The following is a 14,179-nucleotide window of genomic DNA, read 5'->3' as shown; positions in this document are numbered from 1 at the left end:
CAGCTGTGATATTTGAAGGCGGTGGTTTGGCACTCTTCAGGGTCGCTGTGACACGTAACCTCAGGTCTGCAGCCTCCGATTCAGTCATTTTGTTGTTTCTAATTGCCGTTTCAGTGGCTGTGATGTAGTCCTCTGTAGGGATGTGTTTAGAGGTGACAGAAAAGTTGAGACCTTTAGAGAGCACCTCCTTTTCTGCCTGTGTCAGAACACGATCTGATAGGTTCTTAATCCAATTGTTTTTGCTGGTCGCTAATTTGTCTGTCTCAGTCCTAATGTCTAGCTCGACCTCACCTGCATTCTTTTTGTTCAAAAGAATGTTGAACTTCTTGATTTGGCGTTCTTTGCTCTTCCTGTGCTGTGCTTCTTGTGCTGTCTGTGTAAAATCCAGCACTCTTTTGAAAGCTTCTTCAGGGAGTATGCTGGTTAATTTCTCCTGTAAAGTTCCTGTTCTGCCTTTCAATTTATCAATTCTAACGTTGTTTTCCTGGATCCTTTCACTGAGCATCTGCATAAGGCTCCTTCTCCAAATCTTCTCTGCTCTGTGTCCTCTGACCGGTGATTTGATCTGCAGGCTCTTCGGGACTCTTGGATGAGAGTCGAAACGTCTACTTTTTCAAACTGTGTCCAGATGACTACAACTGAAGCTTTTTCTACTATGGAACACGCCTGGACGAATGAGGGATTACACCGACACTAAAGTCTGTAGTTTAGAGCTCGTTTATGACTAAAGTCTGTAGTTTAGACCTGCTTTAGAGCTCGTTTATGACTAAAGTCTGTAGTTTAGAGCTCGTTTATGACTAAAGTCTGAAGTTTAGACCTGCTTTAGAGCTCGTTTATGACTAAAGTCTGTAGTTTAGACCTGCTTTAGAGCTCGTTTATGACTAAAGTCTGTAGTTTAGACCTGCTTTAGAGCTCGTTTATGACTAAAGTCTGTTGTTTAGACCTGCTTTAGAGCTCGTTTATGACTAAAGTCTGAAGTTTAGACCTGCTTTAGAGCTCGTTTATGACTAAAGTCTGTAGTTTAGACCTGCTTTAGAGCTCGTTTATGACTAAAGTCTGAAGTTTAGACCTGCTTTAGAGCTCGTTTATGACTAAAGTCTGTAGTTTAGACCTGCTTTAGAGCTCGTTTATGACTAAAGTCTGAAGTTTAGACCTGCTTTAGAGCTCGTTTATGACTAAAGTCTGTAGTTTAGACCTGCTTTAGAGCTCGTTTATGACTAAAGTCTGTAGTTTAGACCTGCTTTAGAGCTCGTTTATGACTAAAGTCTGAAGTTTAGACCTGCTTTAGAGCTCGTTTATGACTAAAGTCTGTAGTTTAGACCTGCTCTAGAGCTCGTTTATGACTAAAGTCTGTAGTTTAGACCTGCTTTAGAGCTCGTTTATGACTAAAGTCTGTAGTTTAGACCTGCTTTAGAGCTCGTTTATGACTAAAGTCTGAAGTTTAGACCTGCTTTAGAGCTCGTTTATGACTAAAGTCTGTAGTTTAGACCTGCTTTAGAGCTCGTTTATGACTAAAGTCTGAAGTTTAGACCTGCTTTAGAGCTCGTTTATGACTAAAGTCTGTAGTTTAGACCTGCTTTAGAGCTCGTTTATGACTAAAGTCTGAAGTTTAGACCTGCTTTAGAGCTCGTTTATGACTAAAGTCTGTAGTTTAGACCTGCTTTAGAGCTCGTTTATGATTAAAGTCTGAAGTTTAGACCTGCTTTAGAGCTCGTTTATGACTAAAGTCTGAAGTTTAGACCTGCTTTAGAGCTCGTTTATGACTAAAGTCTGTAGTTTAGAGCTTGTTTATGACTAAAGTCTATTTTAGAGCTCGTTTATGACTGATTCTGACTCGTTTGACTTTAAACTTAAATAAATCCGTCTCTTTTTAAGTCCAAAAGTGCTTTTGAACTTCTCTTCTTTGTGGGTTAAATGCATCTTTGAAGATTTAACCTGTTCATTTCATTTGTAGTAAAATAATCCGTGCTTTGTTTGTTTGTTTGTTTGTTTGTCCCCTGATACTTATTCATTTCGTACAAATTATTTTTACACTTTTATGTTTTATTGTATCGTACGAAGCCTGATTTGTTTGCATAAATTAATCAATATGACGGTTCCAGTTTCTCTGTGAGCTTCAAATCAACGAATTAAAATGTAAAATAAAAACACGATACATTTGATTTCTCATTTAAATGTTATTTTGTATATATATTTAAATAAATCCAAGCGTTCTCGTTATTTCTTCCTGCAGTAACTGGCGCCATCTAGTGGATGAACTTTAAACAATCAAATAGAACGACAACTTAACAATGACAATAGCATTAGCTCTAAATATTAAATAATTGTTGAAAACATCTAAATATTCCGTATATATTTATAGACTTGACGCAGACAGAAGAAGAAACACTGAGAGGAGTTTTACTGTGGCGGAACCTTTATATGCGTCTCTTGTTCCGCCGGACCTCAGAAGCCGCGGGACAACAACAGGAACCGCGCGGCCCGCTTCAAAACGGTTCCACCTTTTGAACAAACGTGATGAAAAAGAGACTCAAAGCGCGTGAAGTGGAAAGATGAAGTTCCGCGGGAAGATCGTGGACGTGGCGTGTCTCAACCACTTCAGCCGTGAGTCCTGCGTCCCGCCTTTACCGGGACTTTTACCGGAGAAACGAACTCGTTACACTTGGTGACAAATATCGCACCAAAAGGCTTTAGCAATAATTAATACTTCTCATAATTTAACTCGCTGAACAGTGTTCATGTCGTTGTATGTTCTGTTGTATGTATATTCTGTTCCGGTGTTTGTTCAGGTGTCATGACGACCATCTCCAAACTGACCAAAACCTGCGTTCTGCGTCTGACTCCGAACAATCTCTTCTTCATTCTGTCGGAGAAAGTGGCCAACGGCGGCGTCAGTATGTGGTGTGAACTGTCCCAGGTCTGAGTCTGGATCATCTCTCATGGACCGGGTTTAGACAGAGTTTAGAACAGTTGCCCTTGTGCTTTTCAGGCTAACTTCTTTGAGGAGTTCCAGATGGAGGGCGTTACGCAGGAGGATAATGAGATCTGCCTGGAGGTGGCGCCAGAGAATCTGTCTCGAGCGCTGAAGACGGTCCAAAACGCTAAAACTCTGAAGATCAAACTCACCAAGAAACACTGCCCCTGCCTCACCATCGCCGCCGAGCTGGTGAGCACCACACAGAGGCCGGAACGGCACCACACAGAGGCCGGAACGGCACCACACAGAGGCCGGAACGGCACCACACAGATTGTTCACTAATGTGTTGAACTCTGCTCATGTTCTGAAGCCGACTCTTTCCTCGGTGAGTCGAGTCGTCACACACGATGTTCCAGTCGACATTATTCCCAGAAAACTGTGGCACGAGTTCAAGGAGCCTCATATGCCAGACTTTGACGTGAGTTTAGTCCTGGTTTAGTCCTGGTTTAGTCCTGGTTTAGTCCTGGTTTAGTCCTGGTTTAGTCCTGGTTTAGACCTGGTTTAGACCTGGTTTAGACCTGGTTTAGTCCTGGTTTATGCAGTGTTGCACTGGTTTGTTCCTCACATTTCTTTGTGTATTTCAGGTCAGTATTTACCTTCCTCCACTCAAAACCATCAAAAACGTGGTGGACAGAATGAAGAACCTCTCCAACTTTCTGGTGCGTTGCTTTTAGGAGCTTCTTTTGTCAAGTGAAGATCAGTTTGAAGTTTAAATCTGTGTTTTTTGTGTTTCTGAGGTTTTGGAGGCCAACATGAGCGGAGAGATGAACCTGAAGATCGAAACAGACCTGGTCTCAGTCACAACGCACTTCAAAGACCTGGGAAACCCGCCCTGGGGTAAGACCCGGCTTAAACCCTGTTTAGACCCTGTTTAGACCCGGTTTAGACCCGGCTTAAACCCTGTTTAGATCCGGTTTAGACCCAGCTTAGTCCCGGTTTAGACCCGGTTTAGACCTGGTTTAGTCCTGGTTTAGACCTGGTTTAGACCTGGTTTAGTCCTGGTTTAATCCTGGTTTAGACCCGGTTTAGACCCGGTTTAGACCTGGTTTAGTCCTGGTTTAGACCTGTTCCTTGCGTGTTCCTGGTGTTTCAGATGATGCTTCTCAGAGGGACAGTGAGGTCATGGCTCAGGTGCGACTCGACGTCCGGAGGCTCCAGACGTTCCTCACGGGGCAACAAGTGAACCCCACCAAGGCCCTGTGCAGTGAGTGTTAAGAACGTGCAGAACATGAGCCTGAACCCCACCTCAGTGACTCTGGCGCTCAGTGACTCTGGCGCTCAGAGACTCTGGCGCTGAGAGACTCTGGCGCTCAGTGACTTGTTTCGTTCCAGATCTGGTCCATCACCGCCTTGTTCACCTGATCCTGCTCCACGAAGACGTCTCGCTGCAGTACTTCATCCCCACTGTGGCCTAGAGGGGGCGCTGCAGTACTTCATGTGGTCTAGAGGGGGCGCTGCAGTACTTCATGTGGTCTAGAGGGGGCGCTGCAGTACTTCATGTGGTCTAGAGGGGGCGCTGCAGTACTTCATGTGGTCTAGAGGGGGCGCTGCAGTACTTCATGTGGTCTAGAGGGGGCGCTGCAGTACTTCATGTGGTCTAGAGGGGGCGCTGCAGTACTTCATGTGGTCTAGAGGGGGCGCTGCAGTACTTCATGTGGTCTAGAGGGGGCGCTGCAGTACCTTATGTGGTCTAGAGGGGGCGCTGCAGTACTTCATGTGGTCTAGAGGGGGCGCTGTAGTACCTCATGTGGTCTAGAGGGGGCGCTGCAGTACTTCATGTGGTCTAGAGGGGGCGCTGCAGTACTTCATGTGGTCTAGAGGGGGCGCTGCAGTACTTCATGTGGTCTAGAGGGGGCGCTGCAGTACTTCATGTGGTCTAGAGGGGGCGCTGCAGTACTTCATGTGGTCTAGAGGGGGCGCTGCAGTACTTCATGTGGTCTAGAGGGGGCGCTGCAGTACTTCATGTGGCCTAGAGGGCGCTGCAGTACTTGTGGCCTAGAGGGGGCGCTGCAGTACTTCATGTGGTCTAGAGGGGGCGCTGCAGTACTTCATGTGGCCTAGAGGGGGCGCTGCAGTACTTCATGTGGTCTAGAGGGGGCGCTGCAGTACTTCATGTGGTCTAGAGGGGGCGCTGCAGTACTTCATGTGGTCTAGAGGGGGCGCTGCAGTACCTCATGTATTGTCAATAAATGTTTATTTCTTTGTTTTAATGTCGTTTTGTTGTTCGTCTTTTACACTTTTATTAAACTAAAGTCGTCTAAATGACACGCCCACCACAGCCTCTGGAGGTCAAGGGTCATGGTCAATGCACAACAGCGCCGCAGCCGGCATAGTGGTGCACGTGAGTAATGACAGCCAATCGTCTCAAAAACACTTCCACCAGGACGAGCAAGAGTCAGGTGTGTGGAGAGGAGCGAGTCAGGTGTGTGGAGAGGAGCGAGTCAGGTGTGTGGAGAGGAGCGAGTCAGGTGTGTGGAGAGGCGCGAGTCAGGTGTGTGGAGAGGAGCGAGTCAGGTCTGTGGAGAGGAGCGAGTCAGGTCTGTGGAGAGGAGCGAGTCAGGTGTGTGGAGAGGAGCGAGTCAGGTGTGTGGAGAGGAGCGAGTCAGGTGTGTGGAGAGGCGCGAGTCAGGTGTGTGGAGAGGAGCGAGTCAGGTGTGGAGAGGAGCGAGTCAGGTGTGTGGAGAGGAGCGAGTCAGGTGTGTGGAGAGGAGCGAGTCAGGTGTGTGGAGAGGAGCGAGTCAGGTGTGTGGAGAGGAGCGAGTCAGGTGTGTGGAGAGGAGCGAGTCAGGTGTGGAGAGGCGCGAGTCAGGTCTGTGGAGAGGAGCGAGTCAGGTGTGTGGAGAGGAGCGAGTCAGGTGTGTGGAGAGGAGCGAGTCAGGTGTGTGGAGAGGAGCGAGTCAGGTGTGTGGAGAGGAGCGAGTCAGGTGTGTGGAGAGGAGCGAGTCAGGTGTGTGGAGAGGAGCGAGTCAGGTGTGTGGAGAGGAGCGAGTCAGGTCTGTGGAGAGGCGCGAGTCAGGTCTGTGGAGAGGAGCGAGTCAGGTGTGTGGAGAGGCGCGAGTCAGGTGTGTGGAGAGGAGCGAGTCAGGTGTGTGGAGAGGAGCGAGTCAGGTGTGTGGAGAGGAGCGAGTCAGGTCTGTGGAGAGGAGCGAGTCAGGTGTGTGGAGAGGAGCGAGTCAGGTGTGTGGAGAGGAGCGAGTCAGGTGTGTGGAGAGGAGCGAGTCAGGTCTGTGGAGAGGAGCGAGTCAGGTGTGTGGAGAGGCGCGAGTCAGGTGTGTGGAGAGGAGCGAGTCAGGTGTGTGGAGAGGAGCGAGTCAGGTGTGTGGAGAGGAGCGAGTCAGGTCTGTGGAGAGGCGCGAGTCAGGTGTGGAGAGGCGCGAGTCAGGTGTGTGGAGAGGAGCGAGTCAGGTGTGTGGAGAGGAGCGAGTCAGGTCTGTGGAGAGGAGCGAGTCAGGTGTGTGGAGAGGAGCGAGTCAGGTGTGTGGAGAGGAGCGAGTCAGGTGTGTGGAGAGGAGCGAGTCAGGTGTGTGGAGAGGAGCGAGTCAGGTGTGTGGAGAGGAGCGAGTCAGGTCTGTGGAGAGGCGCGAGTCAGGTGTGTGGAGAGGAGCGAGTCAGGTGTGTGGAGAGGAGCGAGTCAGGTGTGTGGAGAGGAGCGAGTCAGGTCTGTGGAGAGGAGCGAGTCAGGTCTGTGGAGAGGAGCGAGTCAGGTGTGTGGAGAGGAGCGAGTCAGGTGTGTGGAGAGGAGCGAGTCAGGTGTGTGGAGAGGAGCGAGTCAGGTCTGTGGAGAGGAGCGAGTCAGGTGTGTGGAGAGGCGCGAGTCAGGTGTGTGGAGAGGCGCGAGTCAGGTGTGTGGAGAGGAGCGAGTCAGGTGTGTGGAGAGGAGCGAGTCAGGTCTGTGGAGAGGAGCGAGTCAGGTCTGTGGAGAGGAGCGAGTCAGGTGTGGAGAGGAGCGAGTCAGGTGTGTGGAGAGGAGCGAGTCAGGTGTGTGGAGAGGAGCGAGTCAGGTGTGTGGAGAGGAGCGAGTCAGGTGTGTGGAGAGGAGCGAGTCAGGTCTGTGGAGAGGCGCGAGTCAGGTCTGTGGAGAGGAGCGAGTCAGGTGTGTGGAGAGGCGCGAGTCAGGTGTGTGGAGAGGAGCGAGTCAGGTGTGTGGAGAGGAGCGAGTCAGGTGTGTGGAGAGGAGCGAGTCAGGTCTGTGGAGAGGAGCGAGTCAGGTCTGTGGAGAGGAGCGAGTCAGGTGTGGAGAGGAGCGAGTCAGGTGTGTGGAGAGGAGCGAGTCAGGTGTGTGGAGAGGAGCGAGTCAGGTGTGTGGAGAGGAGCGAGTCAGGTGTGTGGAGAGGAGCGAGTCAGGTCTGTGGAGAGGCGCGAGTCAGGTGTGGAGAGGCGCGAGTCAGGTGTGTGGAGAGGAGCGAGTCAGGTGTGTGGAGAGGAGCGAGTCAGGTGTGTGGAGAGGAGCGAGTCAGGTCTGTGGAGAGGAGCGAGTCAGGTGTGTGGAGAGGAGCGAGTCAGGTGTGTGGAGAGGAGCGAGTCAGGTGTGTGGAGAGGAGCGAGTCAGGTGTGTGGAGAGGAGCGAGTCAGGTCTGTGGAGAGGAGCGAGTCAGGTGTGGAGAGGAGCGAGTCAGGTGTGTGGAGAGGAGCGAGTCAGGTGTGTGGAGAGGAGCGAGTCAGGTGTGTGGAGAGGAGCGAGTCAGGTCTGTGGAGAGGAGCGAGTCAGGTGTGTGGAGAGGAGCGAGTCAGGTGTGTGGAGAGGAGCGAGTCAGGTGTGTGGAGAGGAGCGAGTCAGGTGTGTGGAGAGGAGCGAGTCAGGTCTGTGGAGAGGCGCGAGTCAGGTGTGTGGAGAGGAGCGAGTCAGGTGTGTGGAGAGGAGCGAGTCAGGTGTGTGGAGAGGAGCGAGTCAGGTGTGTGGAGAGGAGCGAGTCAGGTGTGTGGAGAGGAGCGAGTCAGGTCTGTGGAGAGGAGCGAGTCAGGTGTGTGGAGAGGCGCGAGTCAGGTGTGTGGAGAGGCGCGAGTCAGGTGTGTGGAGAGGAGCGAGTCAGGTCTGTGGAGAGGAGCGAGTCAGGTGTGTGGAGAGGAGCGAGTCAGGTCTGTGGAGAGGAGCGAGTCAGGTCTGTGGAGAGGCACATGTTTCATTGCAGCGTCATTTACATTTCAGGTTAAATAAAATACTTTTCATGTGTTAAACCATGTGTCACCACCAGAGGGCGCCAGAGGAACCTGTGGGAGGAGCTTTACTTTAGTCTTGGATAAATGTTTCATCTTCAAGTGCGAGGAAAAGGAACCGTCAGGAACATTCCAAAGTAAAGTTTTTTCACAATGTTCTTACTGTCGTCAGTGATCGATCATAAACGTGTGGCTCTTTTTCACATTTTTGCCGCGTCAGAGAATTTAGCTGATTAAGTTGTAACGAGTAAAAGGAGACAAGATGGTGGAACCAACAAGTACCACCAAGAACCATCAAGTACCACCAAGAACCATCATGTACCAACAAGAACCATCAAGTATAAACAAGAACCATCAAGTACCACCAAGAACCATCAAGTACCACCAAGAACCATCAAGTACCACCAAGAACCATCAAGTACCACCAAGAACCATCAAGTACCATCAAGAACCCACAAGTACCATCAAGAACCATCAAATACCACCAAGAACCATCAAGTTCCCACAAGAACCCACAAGTACCACCAAGAACCATCATGTACCAACAAGAACCATCAAGTACCACCAAGAACCATCAAGTACCACCAAGAACCATCAAGTATAAACAAGAACCATCAAGTACCACCAAGAACCATCAAGTACCACCAAGAACCATCAAGTACCACCAAGAACCATCAAGTACCACCAAGAACCATCAAGTATAAACAAGAACCATCAAGTACCACCAAGAACCATCATGTACCAACAAGAACCATCAAGTACCACCAAGAACCATCAAGTACCACCAAGAACCATCAAGTATAAACAAGAACCATCAAGTACCACCAAGAACCATCAAGTACCACCAAGAACCATCAAGTACCACCAAGAACCATCATGTACCAACAAGAACCATCAAGTATAAACAAGAACCATCAAGTACCACCAAGAACCATCAAGTACCACCAAGAACCATCAAGTACCACCAAGAACCATCATGTACCAACAAGAACCATCAAGTACCACCAAGAACCATCAAGTACCATCAAGAACCCACAAGTACCATCAAGAACCATCAAATACCACCAAGAACCATCAAGTTCCCACAAGAACCCACAAGTACCACCAAGAACCATCACGTACCAACAAGAACCATCACGTACCAACAAGAACCATCAAGTACCATCAAGAACCCACAAGTACCATCAAGAACCATCAAATACCAACAAGAACCATCAAATACCACCAAGAACCATCAAGTTCCCACAAGAACCCACAAGTACCACCAAGAACCATCACGTACCAACAAGAACCATCACGTACCAACAAGAACCATCAAGTACCATGAAGAACAGCTCTGGGTTAATATTAAACATTGATCATAGTTTTACATTCGTAGAGAAAAGTTGAACGTGGATAAGTTCTAAGAATTAAAGCTTTAAAGTTTTAGAGTTCTAAAAAGAATCCCTCAAGTTCATGATTAGCTGAAGAACCATTAGCAAACGCTCAAACACATTTGGACTGAACTCCATCAAACTCTAAGGACTCTAAAGTTTCATAAATTAGTCTCTATAGAGCTCTGAGGTCTCCAGAGCTCTGAGGTCTCCAGAGCTCTGAGGTCTCCAGAGCTCTGATGTTTCTATAGAGCTCTGATGTTTCTATAGAGCTCTGATGTCTCTATAGAGCTCTGATGTCTCTATAGAGCTCTGATGTTTCTATAGAGCTCTGATGTCTCTATAGAGCTCTGATGTTTCTATAGAGCTCTGATGTCTCTATAGAGCTCTGATGTTTCTATAGAGCTCTGATGTCTCTATAGAGCTCTGATGTTTCTATAGAGCTCTGATGTCTCTATAGAGCTCTGATGTTTCTATAGAGCTCTGATGTTTCTATAGAGCTCTGATGTCTCTATAGAGCTCTGATGTTTCTATAGAGCTCTGATGTTTCTATAGAGCTCTGATGTTTCTATAGAGCTCTGATGTCTCTATAGAGCGCTGAGGTCTCCAGAGCTCTGATGTTTCTATAGAGCTCTGATGTTTCTATAGAGCTCTGATGTCTCTATAGAGCTCTGATGTTTCTATAGAGCTCTGATGTCTCTATAGAGCTCTGATGTCTCTATAGAGCGCTGAGGTCTCTAGAGCTCTGATGTCTCTATAGAGCTCTGATGTCTCTATAGAGCTCTGATATCTCTAGAGCTCTGATGTTTCTATAGAGCTCTGATGTTTCTATAGAGCTCTGAGGTCTCTCTAGAGATCTGATGTCTCTATAGAGCTCTGATGTTTCTATAGAGCTCTGATGTTTCTATAGAGCGCTGAGGTCTCTAGAGCTCTGAGGTCTCTAGAGCTCTGATGTTTCTATAGAGCTCTGATGTTTCTATAGAGCTCTGATGTTTCTATAGAGCTCTGAGGTCTCTAGAGCTCTGATGTCTCTATAGAGCTCTGATGTTTCTATAGAGCTCTGAGGTCTCTCTAGAGCTCTGATGTCTCTATAGAGCTCTGATGTTTCTATAGAGCTCTGATGTTTCTAAAGAGCGCTGAGGTCTCTAGAGCTCTGATGTTTCTATAGAGCTCTGATGTCTCTATAGAGCTCTGATGTCTCTCTAGAGCTCTGATGTCTCTATAGAGCTCTGATGTCTCTATAGAGCGCTGAGGTCTCTAGAGCTCTGTTTCTATAGAGCTCTGATGTTTCTATAGAGCGCTGAGGTCTCTAGAGCTCTGATGTTTCTATAGAGCTCTGATGTCTCTATAGAGCTCTGATGTTTCTATAGAGCTCTGAGGTCTCTAGAGCTCTGATGTTTCTATAGAGCTCTGATGTTTCTAGAGCTCTGAGGTCTCTAGAGCTCTGATGTTTCTATAGAGCTCTGATGTCTCTATAGAGCGCTGATGTCTCTATAGAGCTCTGATGTTTCTATAGAGCTCTGAGGTCTCTCTAGAGCTCTGATGTTTCTATAGAGCGCTGATGTCTCTAGAGCTCTGATGTCTCTATAGAGCTCTGAGGTCTCTAGAGCTCTGATGTTTCTATAGAGCTCTGAGGTCTCTATAGAGCGCTGATGTCTCTATAGAGCTCTGATGTTTCTATAGAGCTCTGAGGTCTCTCTAGAGCTCTGATGTTTCTATAGAGCGCTGATGTCTCTAGAGCTCTGATGTCTCTATAGAGCTCTGAGGTCTCTAGAGCTCTGATGTTTCTATAGAGCTCTGATGTCTCTATAGAGCGCTGAGGTCTCTAGAGCTCTGATGTCTCTATAGAGCTCTGATGTTTCTATAGAGCGCTGATGTCTCTAGAGCTCTGATGTCTCTATAGAGCTCTGATGTTTCTATAGAGCTCTGATGTTTCTATAGAGCGCTGAAGTCTCTAGAGCTCTGATGTTTCTATAGAGCTCTGATGTTTCTATAGAGCTCTGATGTTTCTATAGAGCGCTGAAGTCTCTAGAGCTCTGATGTCTCTATAGAGCTCTCATGTTTCTATAGAGCGCTGAAGTCTCTAGAGCTCTGATGTTTCTATAGAGCTCTGATGTCTATAGAGCTCTGATGTCTCTATAGAGCTCTGATGTTTCTATAGAGCTCTGAGATCTCTATAGAGCTCTGATGTCTCTAGAGCTCTGAGGTCTCTAGAGCTCTGATGTCTCTATAGAGCTCTGATGTTTCTATAGAGCTCTGATGTTTCTATAGAGCGCTGAAGTCTCTAGAGCTCTGATGTTTCTATAGAGCTCTGATGTCTATAGAGCTCTGATGTCTCTATAGAGCTCTCATGTTTCTATAGAGCGCTGAAGTCTCTAGAGCTCTGATGTTTCTATAGAGCTCTGATGTCTATAGAGCTCTGATGTCTCTATAGAGCTCTGATGTCTCTAGAGCTCTGAGGTCTCTAGAGCTCTGATGTCTCTATAGAGCTCTGATGTTTCTATAGAGCTCTGATGTCTCTATAGAGCTCTGATGTTTCTATAGAGCTCTGAGGTCTCTAGAGCTCTGATGTCTCTATAGAGCTCTGATGTTTCTATAGAGCTCTGAGGTCTCTAGAGCTCTGATGTCTCTATAGAGCTCTGAGGTCTCTAGAGCTCTGATGTCTCTATAGAGCTCTGATGTTTCTATAGAGCTCTGAGGTCTCTAGAGCTCTGAGGTCTCTAGAGCTCTGATGTCTCTATAGAGCTCTGATGTTTCTATAGAGCTCTGAGGTCTCTAGAGCTCTGATGTTTCTATAGAGCTCTGATGTCTCTATAGAGCTCTGATGTTTCTATAGAGCTCTGAGGTCTCTAGAGCTCTGATGTCTCTATAGAACTCTGATGTTTCTATAGAGCTCTGATGTTTCTTTAGAACTCTGATGTTTCTATAGAGCTCTGATGTCTCTATAGAGCTCTGATGTCTCTATAGAGCTCTGATGTTTCTATAGAGCTCTGATGTTTCTATAGAGCTCTGAGGTCTCTAGAGCTCTGAGGTCTCTAGAGCTCTGATGTTTCTATAGAGCTCTGAGGTCTCTAGAGCTCTGATGTTTCTATAGAGCTCTGATGTTTCTATAGAGCTCTGATGTTTCTATAGAGCTCTGAGGTCTCTAGAGCTCTGAGGTCTCTAGAGCTCTGATGTTTCTATAGAGCTCTGAGGTCTCTAGAGCTCTGATGTTTCTATAGAGCTCTGATGTTTCTATAGAGCTCTGATGTTTCTATAGAGCTCTGAGGTCTCTAGAGCTCTGATGTTTCTATAGAGCTCTGAGGTCTCTAGAGCTCTGATGTCTCTATAGAGCTCTGATGTTTCTATAGAGCTCTGATGTTTCTATAGAGCTCTGATGTTTCTATAGAGCTCTGAGGTCTCTAGAGCTCTGATGTCTCTAGAGCTCTGAGGTCTCTAGAGCTCTGATGTCTCTATAGAGCTCTGATGTTTTTATAGAGCTCTGAGGTCTCTAGAGCTCTGAGGTCTCTAGAGCTCTGATGTGTCTATAGAGCTCTGATGTTTCTATAGAGCTCTGATGTCTCTATAGAGCTCTGATGTCTCTATAGAGCGCTGAGGTCTCTAGAGCTCTGATGTTTCTATAGAGCTCTGATGTTTCTATAGAGCTCTGAGGTCTCTAGAGCTCTGATGTCTCTATAGAGCTCTGATGTCTCTATAGAGCTCTGATGTTTCTATAGAGCTCTGAGGTCTCTAGAGCTCTGAGGTCTCTAGAGCTCTGATGTTTCTATAGAGCTCTGATGTTTCTATAGAGCTCTGATGTTTCTATAGAGCTCTGATGTCTCTATAGAGCTCTGAGGTCTCTAGAGCTCTGAGGTCTCTAGAGCTCTGATGTCTCTAGAGCTCTGATGTCTCTATAGAGCTCTGATGTTTCTATAGAGCTCTGATGTTTCTATAGAGCTCTGATGTTTCTATAGAGCTCTGATGTCTCTATAGAGCTCTGATGTTTCTATAGAGCTCTGATGTTTCTATAGAGCTCTGATGTCTCTATAGAGCTCTGAGGTCTCTAGAGCTCTGATGTCTCTAGAGCTCTGAGGTCTCTAGAGCTCTGATGTCTCTATAGAGCTCTGATGTTTTTATAGAGCTCTGAGGTCTCTAGAGCTCTGAGGTCTCTAGAGCTCTGATGTGTCTATAGAGCTCTGATGTTTCTATAGAGCTCTGATGTCTCTATAGAGCTCTGATGTCTCTATAGAGCGCTGAGGTCTCTAGAGCTCTGATGTTTCTATAGAGCTCTGATGTTTCTATAGAGCTCTGAGGTCTCTAGAGCTCTGATGTCTCTATAGAGCTCTGATGTCTCTATAGAGCTCTGATGTTTCTATAGAGCTCTGAGGTCTCTAGAGCTCTGAGGTCTCTAGAGCTCTGATGTTTCTATAGAGCTCTGATGTTTCTATAGAGCTCTGATGTTTCTATAGAGCTCTGATGTCTCTATAGAGCTCTGAGGTCTCTAGAGCTCTGAGGTCTCTAGAGCTCTGATGTCTCTAGAGCTCTGATGTCTCTATAGAGCTCTGATGTTTCTATAGAGCTCTGATGTTTCTATAGAGCTCTGATGTTTCTATAGAGCTCTGATGTCTCTAGAGCTCTGATGTTTCTATAGAGCTCTGATGTTTCTATAGAGCTCTGATGTTTCTATAGAGCTCTG

The 14,179-nt window shown here is 47.3% G+C and overlaps 1 protein-coding gene across 1 annotated transcript; it reads left to right on the top strand.

Moving 5' to 3' along the window:
* The first annotated feature begins 2,454 nt into the window (after positions 1 to 2,454).
* Positions 2,455 to 4,486, top strand: LOC140357117 (checkpoint protein HUS1-like). The gene is made up of 8 exons (XM_072442035.1): positions 2,455 to 2,604; positions 2,790 to 2,917; positions 2,990 to 3,166; positions 3,288 to 3,395; positions 3,562 to 3,636; positions 3,715 to 3,814; positions 4,071 to 4,181; positions 4,310 to 4,486. Exons 1-8 carry the CDS (start codon positions 2,553 to 2,555, stop codon positions 4,390 to 4,392), a joined length of 834 nt encoding a protein of 277 aa, XP_072298136.1. The 5' UTR covers positions 2,455 to 2,552; the 3' UTR covers positions 4,393 to 4,486.
* Positions 4,487 to 14,179: the final 9,693 nt, after the last annotated feature.

This window comes from Eucyclogobius newberryi, unplaced genomic scaffold (genome assembly GCF_026437365.1).
Source record: "Eucyclogobius newberryi isolate DKJ021-1_F unplaced genomic scaffold, fEucNew1.0.hap1 SCAF_126, whole genome shotgun sequence".
Taxonomy (NCBI): Eukaryota; Metazoa; Chordata; class Actinopteri; order Gobiiformes; family Gobiidae; genus Eucyclogobius; species Eucyclogobius newberryi.
Note: the sequence above shows the minus strand (reverse complement) of the source record. Positions and strands in the feature narration are given on the sequence as shown.

Excerpts from the sequence above, each read along its gene's own strand:
- LOC140357117 (XM_072442035.1), top strand. The coding sequence starts at position 2,553 with ATGAAGTTCCGCGGGAAGATCGTGGACGTGGCGTGTCTCAACCACTTC. Across the intron at positions 2,918-2,989 it reads TGTGGTGTGAACTGTCCCAG|GCTAACTTCTTTGAGGAGTT; the intron begins GTCTGAGTCTGG and ends TGTGCTTTTCAG. Across the intron at positions 4,182-4,309 it reads CCCCACCAAGGCCCTGTGCA|ATCTGGTCCATCACCGCCTT; the intron begins GTGAGTGTTAAG and ends GTTTCGTTCCAG.